Genomic DNA, 19720 nt, shown 5'->3' on the forward strand with positions numbered 1-19720 from the left:
TAACTGCGAGGATTTTGAGCAGGGGTTTGAAGTAGAAGACCTCCAAGGCCCCTTCTAAGCCTTGTTATTCTGTTCTTCTTCATTACCTCTTAATTCTCTTCTTATCTCAAAGAGGACTGAGGTGGAGCTGCAAAGCTTCATAGAGTAGAGGCCACCAGGTTTTCCACATTTGAGGCACAACGTAGAATGTACATCCTTTTATTTGACGCCTCCTTTTGAGTAAGAAAAACCTTCCTTTGCATTTGCAGGAAATTTAAGTTGTCAACTCAAGATCTAGGACCATTGAATGGTGTAAGGCAGTGGTGGCGAACCTATGGCACGGGTGCCAGAGGTGGCACTCAGAGCCCTCTCTGTGGGCACGCACGCCATCGGCCCAGCCCCACCACTCCCCATGGCCCCCTCCTCACCAGCAGCCCCCCCCCGGAGGAGAGTCGTCCCGGGTGCAGCCTGCGCAAAGCAGCACAGCCAAGGACATACAGTTGATGCTGCGGGGCGTGGACAGAGGGCGTGGCCACCATGACGCTGCTGGGCCGCCTGGGCGATCTGCTGTGGCGGGCCGTGGAAGTGGTGGGTGGCCCTGTGGGCAGGAGAGGCGGGGGCGGGGCAGGAGCGAGGCGGTTTTTGGGCACTTGGTCTCTAAGACCAAATGAAATGCACAAGATGATTTTATTTTATTTTCTTAAGTAATTCTTTGTTGCCAAACAAAGGCACCCATTGTTTTGTAAATAACTCAACCCAAAATAAACCAATTTGGGGTGGGTGATGGTTGCTTTGTATCTTTCCTGGAGAGATTGGTTGATCTTATTCCCAGGTCCTGAAGCTGTTTCTCTAAGGATGATTCCCATCAATATCCCAGTATTTAGCACTGTTTGGTAGATCCAGCTACTTATTATGCACAGGATGTTCATAGGCAGGAAGTTGGTGGAAACTTCCTGAAAGTTGGCTGGTTGCACAGTCCATTTCCTGTTCTTTGCGTTGCTGGCGTGATAAGGTTCCTATTTTTGTTCTTTTCAGGTGATTTGCTGTGAAGGAAATGCAGGCTTCTATGAAGTAGGCTGTATCTCTACTCCTTTGGACGGTATGATCCATCTCCCTCCATTGCATTATTTTCAAGGAAAAGGACTTTTAGATGACTTAATTCGCTATTGATAACAGATTAACCTATCTATTAAGTGTATTTTATGTCCTGGAATTGAATTAAACCAGGGATTCTCCCAAAACGATTGCAAGAAAAATTGAAATTCTAAAATGTTTCTGGGATTGAGCCAAATTGTGGGCTATGTTTTCCATTCATATCCTGTGCTAGAATGCAGAAAAAATTTCTCTGCTAGTTTTTTTTTAAAAATTGCTGGATTTCTTCCCTTCTAGCCTAGTCTGGTGTTACACTGTCCAGCAGACAGTCTCCCTCCATTTTGCACTTACAAAATCCATTTTTAATCTGGAAAAGCGGATGGTGCCTGGATGGCGTCTTAGAAGCAGGGCTATGAAAATTAAGTCAATGGGAGAAATCATCCCCAGCCAGATAGGTAGTTGGGTTGCTGCAGAGCTTTAATTACCGTGTTTCCCCGAAAATAAGATCTGTGATGACCCAGGGCCCCGAACGGAAACGTTCACCCAACAGCCCCCACATATGCTGGCACAAGTTCAATAAAACAGTCAACGGAGTTAAACAGTTCTTTAAAGTAAAACAGATAACAAACAGAGTATGATCCTTTCAACGCCCAGCTTGCCTGTAACCTGCAAACTGCAAAACTGAGGACAGCAAGGAAAACTCAGCAGGAAACAAACTTGATCCAAAATACAAAGAGTCCAGATACAAGAGCTCACATCACAAGAGTTCACGTTTGTTCCCGGCAAATGCCCCACCCCACAGCGTCTCCTTAAATACCTACTTCCCAGGTGTGCCTTGTGGAGTGGGGCGTGACGCTCTCCTCCCCAGCAAGTGAGCCTGCCTCTGTTGTTCCCTCCTCCTCTCTGCTCTCCTTGCTCTGGGATCTGGTGGGGAGGGGCCTTGCTCCTCGCCTGAGCTCTGCCTTCCCTGTTCCAAACTTGAAGGGCCCTGGCCTGCTTCAGCCTGTTCCTCCCCACAGTCCTCTGAAGCCACAGACACCCCCTCCTGGGCCTCAACAGGGAACTCCATATCGTCCTCAGAGTCAGGCTCGGACGGAGACATGACAAGATCCAATCAGAAAATAAGCCCTAGCATGATTTTTCAGGACGCTTGTAATATAAGCCCCATCCCCCAAATAAGCCCCAGTTAAGATTGTCAGCCAGATGGACGCATTTAGTACCGTATTTCCCCGAAAATAAGACCTAACCGGAAAATAAGCCCTAATGTGTCTTGTGGAGCAAAAATTAATATAATTTTCAGGGCAAACACAGTATATGCTTGCATGGTCAACCATGTGTTTTATACGTTGAGCTCCTGTCTGGATTTCCTGAACTGAAGTAAGGGAGTGATGGAGACATGTTTTATTGCAACGGTCCCCACCCTTTGCTGCTTAGCGCCCTGGCTGGGGGGGAAGGAAACCGGGTTGTGCGATCAGCAGGCCAGTGTGTGCACATGCATGCGCAGCTCAACTCACACAAGCGGTGGGCCAGCGCACACCTGCATGCACACACAGCTCGACCGCAAGTCGAGATGTGTGCACATGCGCACCAGCCTGCCACTCAAGCAAATTGAGCTGTGCACAGTTTGTGTATGCATGCCAGCCTGCCACTCGTACAGCCCAGTTGGAAATAGGCCACAGCCCAGTAATGGGCAACTGTCCAGGGGTTGGGAATCCCTCTTCCATCATGCCTTTCTGGGCGGGGAGTTCCTAAATCATGTTCAGCGCAAATCTTCATACAGTACTTTGGAAATTACAGGTAGTCCTTGCTTAATGAGCAGTCGCTTAGCAATCATTCAAAGTTACAACAGACCTCCCATGAGCTACTTACAACCCAGCTGCAGAGTTCCAGTGATTGCATTTGGGGCGCTTGGCAACCGGCTCACATTAACGGCTGTTTACAGCATCCTGCAGTCATGTGAATGTGATTTTCTCCATTTACTTCCCATTTCTGGCCCAAAAAAAAAAAAAAAAGGCCCATTGAAGAAAACAGGCTTGCATCACAACTGCAATTTTCGCTTAACAACCACTGCAACAGAAGTTGTAAAATCAGGCATGGCCACAACATGCTGATCCGCTTAATGACTGCCACAATTTATGACCATAATTCCAGACTCAATTATGGTCATAAGTCAAGGACTGTCTCTATAGTTGCAAAATCATTATAGCTGCTTTAGGACCAGGTAGAGTTGATGTTGTGTAAGGATCCTGCTTTTTTTTTTTTTTTAACCCTAGATGGCTCCTTTTCTCCTTCATCTCCTGCTTGAGCAGGGGGTTGGACTAGAAGATCTCCAAGGTCCTTCCCAGCTCCATTCTGATTGATTGATGGTTCTTTTTTTTGTTGTGGCTGGGATTCTAGTTATCACTGATCTTTCCTTTCCAGCTGATTTTTTTCCTTCTGTCTTATAGCTGGATATTCTGTGCTGGGATGGAATCATCCTGGGTTTGCAGGCAGCACGGTAAGTTATCTCTGAGATTTATCTCAGATTATTTTTGAGTTCTCCAGTAACTAGTCTCTTAAGAAATCTGATCTAGACCTGTCCATTCAGTAACATATTGGCTGTATTGCAGACCAATGAGTTAATAAACCAAACCAATTAATACTTGGATCAAAAAAAATGTAAAAGTATTATTTGCTAGGCTGAAACAATGGTCTTTTTTGAAAGCCTTTAAAAGAAGGAAGCAGGTAGAGGCCTGCTATTTACATGAAGTAAATGTGAGTAATTCAATTTCCCATTGCTGTCTGTTCTGCCCTGAATATCTTTTGCTTCCTCTTTGAAGAAGCTTAATAATAGTAATTGTTGATCTCTAATTGGAAAACCCAAGAATATTTATCTTTAAAGAGATTCACTCGGGCTTATAGAGGACAAGAAAGGTTGAGAGCCCTTAAATACTAAATACTGACATTTAACAAATGCTAAAATCCAGGGAAATGAAATCAAGCATTTTTATCTGAGAAATCTAGAAACCTACAATATATAATGTAGAAGAAGGGGTCAACCTGTTCTCCGAAGCACCTGAGGGTAGGATAAGAAGCAATAAATGGAAACTAATCAAGGAGAGAATCATCCTAGAACTAAGGAGAAATTCCTGACTGTGAGAACAATAAATCAGCGGAACAACCTGCCTCCAGAAGTTGTGAATGCTCCAACACTGGTAGTTTTCAAGAAGAGACTGGACAGCCATTTGTCTGAAAGGGTATAGGGCTTCCTGCTTGATCAGGGAGTTGGACTAGAAGACCTCCAAGGTCCCTTCCAACTCTGGTATTCTGTTATAATGCCCAATATTTATTCTTTGTCCTTCTACAGAAGAGGAACTGATCAGATTATTTCAGTGGTTTACATATAGCTAGAAATAATGTTTTTCCTCATTTTGGGCATGCACACACATTCTGGAAAATGTTAGGGTTTTTTTCCCTAGAGTACGGCTATGCAGTAGCATTATCCTGTTCCTATGTGTGGATTTATGTCCTAGTTTTTGTAAGGGCAAAACTGGGTGGGCTGAGAATGACAAGCAAGGTTTTTGGGAAGGGATTTTCATAGAAAAGAAAAGAAAAAAGAAGAGAGGAAAATCCTAGTCCAGTGATGGCGAACCTTTTAGAGACCGAGTGCCCAAACTGCAACCCAAAACCCACTTATTTATCACCGGGTGCCAGGTGGGCATGGCGCACTGGGTGGGTGTGGCTGTGGTGGTCATGGCAGATTGGGTGGGTGTGGCCAAGGTGGGCGTGATCACCTCGATGTTGCTTGTGAGGAGGGATGCCTGTGGGAGCCGGGCAGGGTTGGGGGAGATCCAGGGGGTCTCTGGCAGGTGGGGCGGTGGGCAGGAGGCTCGTCCTGTGGGATGAGGCGAGGCAGGGGCTGGGGCAGCTGCTGCCTGACACCATCGGCCCCTGCACACAGAGGCCAGCGAGCGCATGGGTGCTGGGATGCATCCGGCCATGTGGGACCTCAGCAAGTTAGCGGGCAGCTGGTTGAAGAGGGACAGTTGCCATCTCCGGGGCATGACGTGCGTGCCCACAGAGAGAGCTCTGAGTGCCGCCTCTGGCACGCGTGCCATAGGTTCGCCACCACTGTCCTAGTCTTTTCCCTCAGGCCTGGTCTCCCTACTCCCAGCAGCTTTGCGTTAATTGTTTTCCCCACATGTCTCCAGGGAGTGCCACTGCCACAGAATGAGGCCAACGCCATGGATGTGGTGATGCAATACGCCATCCACCGCTTGGGCTTCCTTCCTGAAGACATTATCCTCTATGCCTGGTCCATTGGGGGCTTCACAGGTATCACATAAAATGGCTGAGAAGGAACTAGCAACTCCTAGCAGAAGGGAGATGTTGGAAAGAGGGAGGCAGTATTTCTCAACCTTGGCAACTTTAAAATATGTGGATTTGAACTCCCAGAATTCCCCTGCCAGCATTCTGGGAGTTGAAGTCTACACATTGAAATTGCCAGTGTTGAGAAACACTGGAGGGGGAGTATTGGCAAACCAGAGTGGGATGTTGTTGTTGTTAATAATTGCGAAGTCGTGTCCGACCCATCGCGACCCCATGGACAACGTTCCTCCAGGTCTTCCTGTCCTCTACCATCTTCTGGAGTCCATTTAAGCTCACGCCTACTGCTTCCATGACTCCATCCAGCCACCTCATTCTCTGTCATCCCCTTCTTCTCTTGCCCTCCATCTTTCCCAGCATTAGGCTCTTCTCCAGTGAGTCCTTCCTTCTCATTAGGTGGCCAAAGTCCTTGAGTTTCAACTTCAGGATCTGGCCTTCTAAAGAGTAGTCAGGGTTGATTTCATCTAGGACTGACTGGTTTGAACGACTTGCAATCCAAGGGACTCGCAGGAGTCTTCTCCAGCACCATAGTTCAAAGGCCTCAATTCTTTGTCACTCAGCCTTTCTTATGGTCCAACTTTCACAGCCATACATTGCAACTGGGAAAACCATGGCCTTGACTATACGCACTTTTGTTGGCAGGGTGATGTCTCTGCTTTTTAGTATGCTGTCTAGATTTGCCATAGCTTTCCTCCCCAGGAGCAAGCGTCTTTTAATTTCTTGGCTCCAGACCCTATCTGAGGTGATCTTGGAGCCCAGGAAAATAAAATCTGTCAACAATTGGGATTAGGTGGAACAAGTTGTATCTTTCTTGGACAGACTACCTAGTGCTTCCTATAAGCCTTAGGTATAGTCCCAAGCCCCTCAGACATTGCCACCATGTTGTCATTTTAGTAAACGAAAAGGAGTAAAATAATAGACTGGGGGGGGGGGTTAATATTAACAGTGATTAATTTAATACAGATTTCATTCAACTTTGATTTGTATTTAAATGATTGTTTCATTCTATCTCAACCCCTTTCTCAGTCTTAGCCTCCCCTTTATTTGTCAATGTCATCCTTACAAGGGTAGATTAGACTTTATGTGTTTGTTGCCTTGACAACAGATCTTCCCTCTCTCTGTCGAAGTCATCTCCTATATTTCTACAGTGGCAATGCTGTCCTTGGTGTGAAACCCCAAGGCCAAGTGTGGCTTTCAGCCTGAACTAAAGTTAGACACCTTGGATTTTAGGAGGTGCCCATCTTGAGGCATACAGAATTTGCATTGCCAAGTTCACGTATCTGGAAAAGGATTTGGTGCCCTAGATGAAATATCCAAACAGAATCCTTTCCTATAGTAACCATGTTCAACCCACTGATTGCCCCTGTTATGTATTAATGGAAACAAGGTTCGTCATACTTGGTGGCCCTGTAATGAACATAAAGAGATTAGAGTTTGAAATGATGCAATTTTGAGGGGACATGAGATCAATTCAAGGCGGAACAATTGAAGTATTTGGGAGGAAGCTGATAGTGGGGTGGGAGCGGGTGATTTTATAGCAGCGGGTGGCAATCTATAACATTCCAGATGATTCTGGACTACAGTATCTGATTCTCTCTTAGAAACATTTTCAGTGGTGAGAAAGGCAGGTAGAGGAACACAGATGTCCTACTTGTTTATGATTTCATGATTTGCCTGTTTGGGTTCCATCTCTCCCTAAATAATGATTTTTTTCTTCCTCCTTGCACCCAACAGCCACTTGGGCAGCCATGTTTTACCCTGATGTCAGTGCCGTCATCCTGGATGCTTCCTTTGATGACCTCGTGCCGCTCGCTCTCAAGGTCATGCCGGAAAGCTGGAGTAAGGGGAAGAACAAGAAATGAACCCTTCTTTAGGGTCCAGTGGTTTCACCTGTTTTGAATCTGTTTCCCAGACTTTTAAATGGTTCAGTCCATGAGACAGGTTAAAAAAAAAAAAAAAACTTGGTCGATTAGAGCTGAACCAACTTCTTCCTTTTAACCACTAAGTTAGTTCTCTTTCCCCCTGGTGGACTGTGTTTGGTTCCCTTCCCTTGTCATCTTGGGAGTGTTTTATTATCCTGTCACTTTGATATCAGCTTGTAGGTTGAAATTCCGGTTTTACAACATTGCTATCAATCAGTGTATTATGTTGTAGACGTCATGGAGCTATGAAATCCCCAGCCCTGAGTAGCTGCTATGTTTAGAAATGGTTTAGTTTGGAATTCTTTCATTTTTTTCTTTTCCTGTCTTCTGCTTTAACCACGATGGAGGTTGGTGGATGTGTAAACGTCACTGCTCGGCCTTGTTTCTCGTTTGTGTGTTTCACAACTGGTGTCGGTTAGATTCTCGACAGGATTTTCCCTTCGATGGCAACGGCCACTGAGATACACAGTGTTCTCGTAATACATTTGTTTACAAATGTACAGGTTGAGCAGATAAGCATTCAGCCAGGGAGTCCAGAATCGTGAACTGCCAAGTTAAGGCTGCATGTTCGTTTAGGGCAGGGCTGGCTCAGGAATTCTGGGAGGTAAAGTCCACAAGTTTATAAAAGAGCCAAGATTGCCTACCCCTGGTTTAGGGGTAAGGCCCACTGACTTAAAAGGAACTTGATGGAAGACAGACAACATCTGTTATTTTTACAGCTTGTTCTGTCTCCTTCCATGCTCCCTATACAAACTGCCAGAGAGTCATTGTGATGTAGTCGTGGTGCAGGTGATAGGATAGGACCAAGGAGACCCAGGTTGATGTCTGTTCTTACTGGATGACTTTGGGCCATTGCTCACTCTTAGCCCAGCCAGATTCACAGGGTGGTGGTGGTTGCACAGATTAAATTGGGGGAGAGCAGGGTGCAGTGTCTGCCATCTTGGGCTAAGGAGAGAGATCTTACTAGACCTGTAAATGTTGCAGACTTTCACCTACCGTTGTTTTAACTGGTAGTGTCAGGGTTTGGACCTGAGGCTACCTACCTACAATTTCTGTGCTCTTCTGCTGAATGGTGGCATCTTTTGTGCAAGGATTATCCTTCAGGCAAGTAATCCTCAACTTACAACCATTTGTTTAGTGACTATTCAAAGATACAATGGTACTGAAAAAGTGACTTATGATCAATATTAGACTTGTAAGCCGCGGGAATCACTGAGTTGCGCAACTCTAAAAATTGAGTGAATAACTCAATTAAAATAAATAAATCCTCACATTTATCCCCTTGATCACGTGATCAAAATCCAAGATACTTGGCAACTAGCATATATTTACGATAGTTGCAGTGTCTCAGGGTCATGTGATTGCCATTTGCAACCTTCCCAACTGGCTTCCAACAAGTAATCAATTGGGGGAGCTGGGTTCATTTACCAACCACGTGATTCACTTAAGAACTGCAGTGATTCACTTAACAACCGTGGCAAAAAGGTTGTAAAATAGGGTATGGCTCACTTAGCAATGGAAATTTTGATCCCAGTTGTGGTCGTAAACCAAGGACTAGCTGAATTTGTGCCAGCCCTTTGCATCCACGACTTAATGCAGATAGTCCCCGACTTACGACCACAATTGAGCCCAAAATTTCTGTTAAGTGAGACATTTGTTACGTGAGTTTTTTTACGACCTTTCTTGCCACAGTTGTTAAGTGAATCACTGCAGCTGATAAGTTAGTAACCCAGTTGTTAAATGAATCTGGTTTCTGTATTGACTTTGCTTGTCAGAAGGTCGCAAAAGGTGATCAATCACCCTGGGACACTGCAGCGGTCATAAACACGAGTCAGTTGCCAAGCCTCTGAATTTTGATCACGTGATCATGGGGATGCTGCAAAGATCGTAACTGTGAAAAACAGTCATAAGTTGCATTTTTCAATGCCATTGTAACTTTGAACAGTCACTAAACAATTGTTGTAAGTCGAGGACTACCTGTATACTGGGGCTGCGTGCAGACTTTTTGTTGGTGTTTGTCAAGATCCATTGTGGAAAGCATTGTGTAGAACACGGGTCCTCAAACTCGGCCATTTTATGACTCATGGATTTCAACTCCCAGAATTCCTCAGCCAGCGTACCTTGAAGTCCATGAGTCGTAAAACGGCCGGGTTTGAGGACCCCTGGTGTAGAAGCTTTTGCATCCCTTGTCTGCGAGATCCTTACAAAATCCATTATTTCAAAATGATTAAGCTGATTAGCTGGAGACGGTGGAGAGCAATTTATTTTAAAAGCTATGTGAAATTGGTTTGGGTTAGAGACTTAACTTGCTGGGCAGAAAGGTGATATAATGTTCTCCTCTTTGTTCCACAGGGAGCTTGGTCACCCGGACAGTCAGACAGCACTTAAACCTGAACAACGCAGACCAGCTCTGCAGGTAGGCCCCTCAGAGGAGGAAACACCCACGGAGCAAAGCCATTGCCAAAAGAATGTCAGAAGATGCCAGCCCTTTTCTGGCTAATTTTTAAAGACAAAATATCCTTTGGTTATTTTGGACCACCACTCCAGCCAATGACCAGTGGCCAGATAGCCCATTGGGGCATTGCTTTTGTTGCCTATCAGTAGCAAGTGGAAGTGAAGATTAGCCATTAATTTCATTGTAGCAAAGATTCAGTTCTGGACTTGTGGACTTCAATTAATTAATTTCATTATAGCAAAGATTCAGTTCTGGACTTGTGGACTTCAACTCCCAGAATTCCTGAGCCAGCCACGGCTAGCTCAGGAATTCTGGGAGTTGAAGTCCACAAGTCATAAAAGGGCCATCATTCCCCACCCCTCATCTAGAAGATGCCAGACAAAGAAAGACTTTCTATAGTGGGTTCTGTGGAGAATGCAGAATTGAAGAGATCAGAACATAATAATAAGAATAAGAATAAGAATAAAGTTGGAAGGGACCTTGGAGGTCATTAGTCCAACCCCCTGCTCAGGCAGGAAACCCTGTACCATTTCGGAAAAATGGCTGTCCAGTCTCTTCTTAAAAACTTCCAGTGTTGGAGCATTCACCGCTTCTGGAGGCAGGTTGTTCCACTGGTTAATTGTTCTAACTGTCAGGAAGTTTCTCCTTAGTTGCATCTCTCCTTGATTAGTTTCCATCCGTTGCTTCTTGTCCTGCCTTCAGGCGCTTTGGAGAATAGCTTGACTCCCTCTTCTTTGTGGCAGCCCCTGAGATATCGGAACACTGCTGATGTCATGTGTCTGATTAACGAAACACTTAAAAGGACTTTCAGGCATATTTTCTTCTAAAAGCATTTATTAAGGTTACAGAGACGTCAGTACAGCATGGTGGAAATGCTTAGGTCTCGTCCCCCCTCGTCCTTCTCTCGTCCTTCTCTTCATTAAACTAGACATACCCAATTCCATCAACCTTTCCTTATACTGTATGCTTTTGCCTCCAGTCCCCTAATCATCTTTGTTGCTCTTCTCTGTACTCTTTCTAGAGTCTCAACATCTTTTTTTACATCGCGGTATTCCAAGTGTGGCTGTCAGGTTCCGAAAGAAGTGACTTTTCAAAGAACTTTGAGGCATAATTACCTTAAAGAATCCTTTAATGAGTTACATAATCCGGCACGAACGAAGTAAAGCCAAAGACTGAAACACCCCCCCATCCTAGCTCTCGCGACAAGCACAACTCCCTCCCTCCTTTCACAGTCATCAATCATATGCTCCAATTAAATAGAGGTGTGAATGTTCTTCTCATCTCATCTTTGTTATTACAGACTGCTGCTGCTTTGACCTTGGCTGAGCTATGCTAAGATAATGTAGTTCTATTCACAGGCATTCCTCCCCCCTCATCTGGCCCGCAATGCCTGCTTTTGCTCTTGAAGCAATGTGTAGGCTAAATAAGATATGTTTGCTTCTTCACATATGTCAAGCAATAACATCCAATGTTAGCAGACTTGACAGTGGCCTTACCAAGCCATTGTAAAGTGGTATTAACACTTCACGTGATCTTGATTCTATCCCTCTGTTAATGCAGCCCAGCACTGTGTTGGCTTTTTTGGCAGCTGCAGCACACTGCTGGCTCATATTTAATTGATTGTCCACTAGGACTCCGAGGTCCCTCTCACAGTTACTACTATTGAGCAAGGTACCCCCTATACCAGGGCGTTTCAACCAGTGGTACGGGTACCACCTGTGGTACATTGGCACCTGGCAGGTGGTACGTGACCATTCTAGAAAAGTGGTAGCGGGGGAGGGGAATTTGTGAAGTGACCAAAACCTGCTGCAACCACCCAGCAAACTGGGGGAATAAAAACAAAACACCCGCCCACCCCACCCCCGCTGCCAATCCTCAACAGAAATGCTCACAACAATGAAAACCTCGGACAGGAGGAAGAGCACCGCTAGGCGGGCAGGCAGGTGTCTTGCTCAGCTGTGGCTTGGGGGGCACTTTGTTCAGTGCCATTGTAACTTCAAACTGTCACTAAGTGAACTGTTGTAAGTTGAGGACTACCTGTACTTTATCACTTTTTTCCTTTTTTGGGGGGGGGTCATCAAGTTTTTGACACCTTGCTAGGTGACTGGTGGTACTCGGACACTGCCATATCCTAAAAGTGGTACAATGGTTGAAAAGGTTGAAAAGCCCTGCCCTATACTATACCTGTGCATTTGGTTTTTCTTGCCTAAATGTAGAACCTTGCTTTTTTCACCATTGAAATTCATTTTGTTAGATAGTGCCCAGTGTTCAAGTCTGTCTTCTTACCATGGAAAGTTCTTCCTAGTTCTTTTTGCCCTTTTGACTTTTCAGCTTCTGATATTTACCATTCTTCCAAGCGGCGAGTTTCCCCCTTAAAACTCCCTGCTTGAAACCTTTTGAAGCAAAATACAGGTAGATCTCAATTTACAACAGTTCATTTAGTGACCATTCCAAGTTACAACGGCACTGGAAAAATGCGACTTACGACCGCTTTTCACAGTTACAACCTTTCCAGCATCCCCATGATCGTGAAATTAAAATTCAGATGCTTGGCAACTGATTCATACTTGTGACCGTTGTTGGGTCCCAAGGTCATGTGATCCCATTTTGCAACCTTTCTGACAAGCAAAGTCAATGGGGAAGCCAGATTCACTTGAGAACCGGGTTACCATCTTACCAGTTGCAGTGATTCACTTAACAACTGTGGCAAGAAAGGTCATAAAATGGGGCAAAACTCACAACAAACGTCTCACTTAACAACAGAAATTTTGGGCTCAATTGTGGTCGTAAGTCGAGGACTACCTGTATTTTGCAGAACCCCCTGTATTGTCCCTTTGCTCTTCCCTTCCAAGTATGCTAAAATGAAACAGGTAATTCTCCATTTTGTCTGAAGCAGGCAACTGTCAGTTTTCAAGCAGGTTAGTCAGAAATTAAAGCTTCTGGCTTAGAACGGGGTGATATGGCGTTGATATGCAACCATAACGGGGACATGAAAAGAGCCCCCTCAGGCGTCGCCTGGGCAACAGTGATGTCACCGGCTAATCCAACGGTTCTCAACCTGTGGGTCGGGACCCCATTTGGGGTCGATCGACCATTTCACGGGGGTCGCCAAGCAAGGCTGTCCGCCATTTTTTTTTCCCCTTTTCCGGCGGGTGCCTTACCTCCCTTGAGCTGGGCCAGCTGGTGGTCGGCCTGCTCCGTCTCTGCCGCTTGCCAGCTACGCCTCGGCCGGCGCAGGGGGCGGAACCACACATGCGCGGCGCTCCCGGGCAAGGAAAGTCCTCGACTTACGACCGGTTTAGTCCTCAACTTACGACCGGTTTAGTCCTCGACTTACGACCGGTTTAGTCCTCGACTTACGGCCGGTTTAGTCCTCGACTTATTACCGGTTGGGGTCACGGCATTAAAAAGGTTGAGAACCACTGGGCTAATCCTTTCAACCCGGAAGTGCCTTGGTAGCTGCTTCCAACATGAATGTGGAAGTAGAACAATGTCCGTAGCAAGTTCATATGAAATGTCCTGGCTTACCTCCGTATTCAAACAAGTCTCCCTGTGGCCTCCTCTTCAGGTATCAGGGTCCCGTGTTGCTGGTCCGCAGAACCAAAGATGAGATCATCACCACCACGTGAGTAAAATAGAAACCAAGGAAAATTGCCCAGATGTCCACCCAGCCTTGCCAACTTGGTTGGGGCAGTAAATAAACATAGCTTTCATGTAATAGTAGCCGTTTAGAGTAGGGAAGATCCATGGCATTAACTCTCCTTTTTTTTCTGACCTTCTAGGGTTCCAGAAGATATAATGTCTAACAGAGGGAATGACTTACTGCTGAAGTTATTACAGCACAGGTAAATAGAAAATAGATAGAGAACCAAACGTTCCCAATTAATAACTCCGATTATATTGCATCTCATCTGCCAGATTTTTCCTAGCAAAATCAGTTTTCAGGAATAGGCGACATTTTCGTGTGTTTTCCACCCAATATGTCAGGAAAACACACTTGTCGGTTTTCAGCAAGAATGCCACTAAAATCCAATGCTTGAGGGTGGAGAATCCAGAGGCCACAAAAATAGGTTTGTGTAGAACTGAACATATTAGTTGACCGCTTTGAGGAAAGGTTTATAAATGCAGGTAGTCCTCGATTTGCGACCACCATTGAGCCCAACATTTCTGTTGTTAAATGAGACATTAGTTAAGTGAGTTTGGCCCCATTTTACGACCTTCCTTGCCCCCATTTGTTAAGCAAATCACTACAGTTTTAAGTTAGTAACCCGGTTGTTATATGAATCTGGCTTCCCCATTGACTTTTGCTTGTCAGAAGGTCACAAAAGCTGATCACACGATCCCCAAGACATTGCAAGCGTCATAAATATGAGTTGGTTGCCAAGCATCTGAATTTTGATCACGTGACCATGGCGATGCTGCAAAGGTCGTGTGAAAAATGATCATAAGTCAAAATTTTCAGGGCCCTTGTAACTTTGAACGGTCACTAAGCGAACTGTTGTAAGTCGAGGACTACCTGTAGATTTTTGTCTGGGTTGGAAGCTGACAGGATTTTATCTCAACAACTGCCACCTGCCCTAGGTATCCCAAAATCATGACTGAAGAAGGCATCAGAATTGTCCGGGAATGGTTGGAAGCTTCTACACCCATGGAAGAAGGTAAATATGGTCAAAACCTAAACCTAAACCCCCAGATGGGTGACATGATGAGGCTTGTCTTGACAGGTGCCAGAGCTGTTGTAGGTTTGGATGATTCATATTAACCACCTTGTGAAGGAATTCTTGGTCCCAACACAAGACAGTTTCAGGAACAGGCATTGGTTACTCAACAGAAAGGGTTAGAAATGTCAGAAGAAGATCTATTCCAAAGATGAAAGGCAGAATTAAAATTGGAATGTTGCTGTGATGCTACTCAAATAAAACCTCTAATGTAAACATGTCAAACACAAGGCACAGGGGCCGAATGCGGCCCGCGAAGTGGTTTCATGTGGCCCGTGAAGCCATCCTGGAAACAGTGAGGGAACGGCTCCCTCTGCCTTGGCCCTGGCCCAGGCCGGCTGGGAGCCAATGTACAATTTTGTGGTGGCCATCTATGCTGCAACACATTCAGTCTTAGCTCCACAAGATTGTCCAGAAACAGTGAGGAACCAGCCCCTGCTGCATTGGCCCCACCCCCTGGGTGCATGCCTTGGCCCTTGCCCCGGTCCCACCCCCTTCTGCCAGAGACCCTCAGATCTGTCACACTCCTGCCCAGGCCCCCACAGGCACCCTTGATGCGAACGATATAGAGCTGGCAATGCGCACCCAGTAGGCCACACCCTCTCCATCCACGCCCACCCAATAGGTCGCACCCACCCTGGCCACACCCATCCGGCCCCCTAAGGGCAACTGCAATGCTGATGCGGCCCTCAATGAAATTGAGTTTGACACCCCCTGCTGTAATTCATGCAAGAGAACTACAAGACATCTTCCCAAAATATATCTCCAGATGCAGCGCTGTAGAATGTTTTAATGGTTGGTTTTATTATATGATGTCCAGAGTCACTTTGTCTAGGATGGAGGGGGGGGGGTGGATGGATGAATGAATGGATGGACAAAAGAAAGAAGGAAAGGAGATGGGAAAGAAGAAAGAGGAAAGGAAAGGAAAGGAAAGGAAAGGAAGCCCTTGCAATCAGAGCAGTGCCCCACCTTTGCATCTCCCTGCCATTCAAGCCAGAGGGCACTACTTAGACCAGTGGTTCTCAACCTTTTTAATGCCGCGACCCCCAACCGGTCGTAAGTCGAGGACTAAACCGGTCATAAGTCGAGGACTACCCAACTGGTCGTAAGTCGAGGACTTTCCCTGCCCGGGAGCGCCGCGCATGCGTGGTTCCGCCCCCTGCGCCGGCCGAGGCGTAGCTGGCAAGCGGCAGAGACGGAGCAGGCCGACCACCAGCTGGCCCAGCCCAAGGGAGGTAAGGCACCCGCTGGAAAAGGGGGAAAAAAAATGGTGGACAGCCTTGCTTGGCGACCCCCGTGAAATGGTCGATCGACCCCAAATGGGGTCGCGACCCATAGCTTGAGAACCGCTGACTTAGACCAACTCCTTGTCATTGCAGCCTCCATTTATAGCCACTATGAAGTAGAAGATGACTGGTGTTTGTCTGTACTGAAGTCGTACCAAGCCAAAGACAATGATGAATTTCCCTGGTCTGTGGGTGAGTTCAGTGTGAGAAACACAAAGAGCAGAAAACTAGGCGTGCCATGAAACCAGCTCATGGAATTGCCACAAGTCAGTCTCGTCTTGGTTGGAGGAAATCTTAAGAATGTGCAACCCAGGTTGGCCAATTGAATTTGAAGACAGGAAACATTGACCAATAATGTTGGCCCTGGCTTACTGGCACGGGAATTAGCTAGTGATATACTGCACTCCCACAACTACTTTTAACTGAGTAGACCAATAATGACGACTGCATTTCAAACCAGACCAGCCAATGGGGAAAATGGAATTTGTGGAACTATCATCTGATTGGTGTGGAGATGCAAAAGGTACCCATCGGCAAGGTCAAGTATTTATTGCTTTGACTGTACTGTAATGCAGTGGTCTGCAACTATTCCAGCCCCTCCCAGTGGGCAGGGGGGTGGGGTGGAGTGAGTGGCAGGTGCAGGCGCGCGCATGCCCTCCGTGCAAATGAAGCAGAGCGAGCAGCAGGCAACCTGCGTTCATGTGCAAAGCTCCACTCGTACGAGCGGAGGTCGCTTATGCTCACACGCAAAGCTCCATTTGCACGAGTGGAGCTTCACACATGAGAGCAAGCACCCTCCGCTCACGCGAGTGGAGCTTCACACACACACGCTTGCCCATTTATCCCATGGCCCAGTTTTGAACAGGCTGCGGCCTGGTAGTGGGCCGCAACCCCAAGGTTGGGGACCCCTGCTGTAATATATCTTAGAAGTGACCCCCTGTGACATGATTTAGCAATCCTCAACTGTCATTGGACTTCTTAGGAACACAGGAGAGGTGGCAATAAAAGCAGTTTTGTCCACTCAATAGGAAGACAGGATATCTGCAGAGTGTAGTGAAAAAAGTCAAGTTGGTAACTGTGATTGTGGCTATGATCAAATGCAGGTTGGTTGCTACGATGTTGTGATCAAAGTTCTACCATTTTTCTGGGCATTGATGGCCACCAACTTGGCTTCGGGCTTTAAACAGCATTTTTAAACCCAAATTGACTGAACAGAGGTTCTGTTGCATCTTGCCTCCCTGTTAGCACCTTCTCAGCCCACCTCATTATTGTTTTCAAACCAGGTGAAGACATGACGCTAGACGGGAGACGACAACTTGCACTATTCCTGGTGAGTTCTCCTAGCCTGCACTCACATATTCTGCTCCCCACACTCCCATCGTTCCAGCATGTCACCCCCCTTTCATCCACCATTTCCCTGTCCAACCAGGTAGGTTTCACAAGACTGCTGTAATGCCCTTAGGATTGACTCCATTTTGTGCATGCACACGCTCAGCAACAACTGAAGCGAAGTATTTGGAGTCACTGCCATCAAGAAACACCGGAATTATCCTGAGGGAAAGGGAATACAGGTAGTCCTCGACTTACAACCACAATTGAGCCCAAAATTTCAGTTGCTAAGCGAGACATTTGTTAAGTACACCTGGCCCCATTTTACGAACTTTTCTTGCCACCATTGTTAAGTGAATCTGGCTCCCCCATTGACTTTGCTTGTCAAAAGGTTGTAAAAGGTGATCAGATGACTCTGGGACTCTGCATCCGTCATAAATATGAGCCAAGTTGCCAAGCATCTGAGTTTTGATCACGTGACCATGGAGATACTGCAACGGTCGTAAGTGTGAAAAACAGTCCTAAGTCAATTCAGTGCCGTTGTAACTTTGAACAGTCACTAAATGAACTGTTTGTAAGTCTAGGACTGCCTGTATTGAAAATCTGACAGTAATTGACAATCTGTTTCTTCGAGTTCAGTACATTAGCTCCACAGTTTGCTCAACCCATTCTCATCCTGATGATGGCATTATGGACAAGAAAACCTACTGGGCCCATCCGATCAGTGGCAGTTGTTGCTACTTTTCCAGTGTATTTAAAGGCTTTATTTTATGGTCCCATTAAAACAGGGGTCTTCAAACCTGGCCCTTTTATGACTTGTGGACTTCAACTCCCAGAATTCCTCAGCCAGCATGCCTGGCTGAGGAATTCTGGGAGTTGAAGTCCACAAGTCATAAAAGAGCCACGTTTGAAGACTTCTGCATTAAAAAAAAAAAAAGGCAATTTGATGGCTACTTTTTAGGCCTTGGAGAGCAGAGATGGCCCAGAAGCTACCAGTTGGGTTCCCCCAATGTAACTTTTTTTTTTTTTCATTCCACAGGCACGGAAGCACCTGCAAAATTTTGAAGCGACACACTGCACTCCACTTCCACCCCAAGAATTTCATCTTCCATGGAACTTATAGCATTCTCCACCACCCTCACCATCCCCACCGTCACCACCTCCCCTGCTTCTCCTGCACTCACGGCTTCTGGTTCTGACGTCCCTTCCGCCTCTACCTTTCTTGTGCGTGCATACACCCGCGTGTGTGTGTGTGTGTGTATGTGTGTGTGTGTGCGTCAGCAGCAGCCATCACTGTCCCTCCCCTATGCTGTAAATCTGCTTCTCTGCCCTGTAATATTGATCATCTGGCCACCAACCCTCACGTCTTATCGTATGGGTTCACAATAAAGATGGTATTTTTTATATTTCCTGACTCTCTGGTCTCAGGAGCTGCAGGCCCTCTGCTGGCCTTGTCTGCTGTTGGAAACTAAGCGGATTCGATCTGGGTTGGAAACTGGAATTACAGGGCTGGAATTTTGGCTGGGGGGAAAAAAAGGGAGGCTGCGGGATACTACTTCCTTGATGTTTCCAAAGAGACAGCATGCAAGTATCCCATCCTCTCTAGGAATCAAATTCAGCTAGAGGACGTCTTTACTGCCTCTTCACAGATAGATATTGGAAAAGCAATAACCTCCAGATTGATAGGACTTCCATGCTGTGTGGTCCTCCTGTTAGTGGGTGAGCTGTTTGCCTCGGGTGGAATATTTCAGTACACAAATAGCCTTTAACTATCCTGAAGAATGTTTAGAAATGAAAAGGGCAGAGAGCATCTGACTAGCTGAAGAAACAGAGGGGGGGAAGCAAGAATTCACGCAGGAAGCAAGAATAGAGTAAGCAGGAAGTATACAGATAAATATTTAAGAAAGGCTAATAAATATCCTCATGAGTTTTTACCCTAACCCTAATCCTCAAAACTAAATGAGGGGGGGGGGGGAATTGGGAATACAAAGTATTGACCTGCCCATTGGGTCAAGAGGACTCTGTTGCTATTTTTTTCTTAATTTCTTAGTTTAGAATAGAGCTTCTCAATAGTTTCCCATAGTTTCAATTGGGAAATTGTGACCGTCCGAAACCTAGCCAAGTTCAAAATCACTAGGGAATTTCTAGAAGCCTGGCACTCTTAACAAATCAGACTATGCAAAAGACAATCAACAAAGCAAAGGGGGAACAAGAAGACCAAAATAATAATAATAGTAAAGTTGGAAGGGACCTTGGAGGTCATCTAGTCCAACCCCCTGCTCAGGCAGGAAACCCTATACCATTTCGGAAAAATGGCTGTCCAGTCTCTTCTTTAAAACTTCCAGTGTTGGAGCATTCACCGCTTCTGGAGGCAGGTTGTTCCACTGGTTAATTGTTCTAACTGTCAGGAAGTTTCTCCTTAATTCTAGGTTGCTTCTGTCTTTGGTTAGTTTCCATCCGTTGCTTCTTGTCCTGCCTTCAGGCGCTTTGGAAAATACATAGATTAACTCCAGGATTAACATCAGACCAACAATCTAACAATGCCCCAATCAAGGAACTGCCACACAAACCAAT

At 46.0% G+C, this 19720-nt stretch overlaps 1 protein-coding gene across 1 annotated transcript in view; it reads left to right on the top strand.

The window, feature by feature from the left end:
- The window catches only part of ABHD16A (abhydrolase domain containing 16A), a 43758-nt gene extending 25215 nt beyond the window's left edge, over positions 1–18543 (top strand). Inside the window, exons 10-20 of the mRNA XM_015822441.2 lie at positions 1015–1078; positions 3519–3568; positions 5262–5385; positions 7171–7275; positions 9711–9774; positions 13382–13438; positions 13596–13658; positions 14395–14471; positions 15911–16009; positions 17101–17147; positions 18186–18543. Coding sequence (XP_015677927.1) covers positions 1015–1078; positions 3519–3568; positions 5262–5385; positions 7171–7275; positions 9711–9774; positions 13382–13438; positions 13596–13658; positions 14395–14471; positions 15911–16009; positions 17101–17147; positions 18186–18269 — 834 coding nt within the window. The 3' untranslated portion in view covers positions 18270–18543. The remainder of the gene's footprint in view (positions 1–1014; positions 1079–3518; positions 3569–5261; positions 5386–7170; positions 7276–9710; positions 9775–13381; positions 13439–13595; positions 13659–14394; positions 14472–15910; positions 16010–17100; positions 17148–18185) is intronic.
- Positions 18544–19720: the final 1177 nt, after the last annotated feature.

Source organism: Protobothrops mucrosquamatus, unplaced genomic scaffold, assembly GCF_001527695.2.
Source record: "Protobothrops mucrosquamatus isolate PMUCROS unplaced genomic scaffold, P.Mucros_1.0 scaffold1566, whole genome shotgun sequence".
Taxonomy (NCBI): Eukaryota; Metazoa; Chordata; class Lepidosauria; order Squamata; family Viperidae; genus Protobothrops; species Protobothrops mucrosquamatus.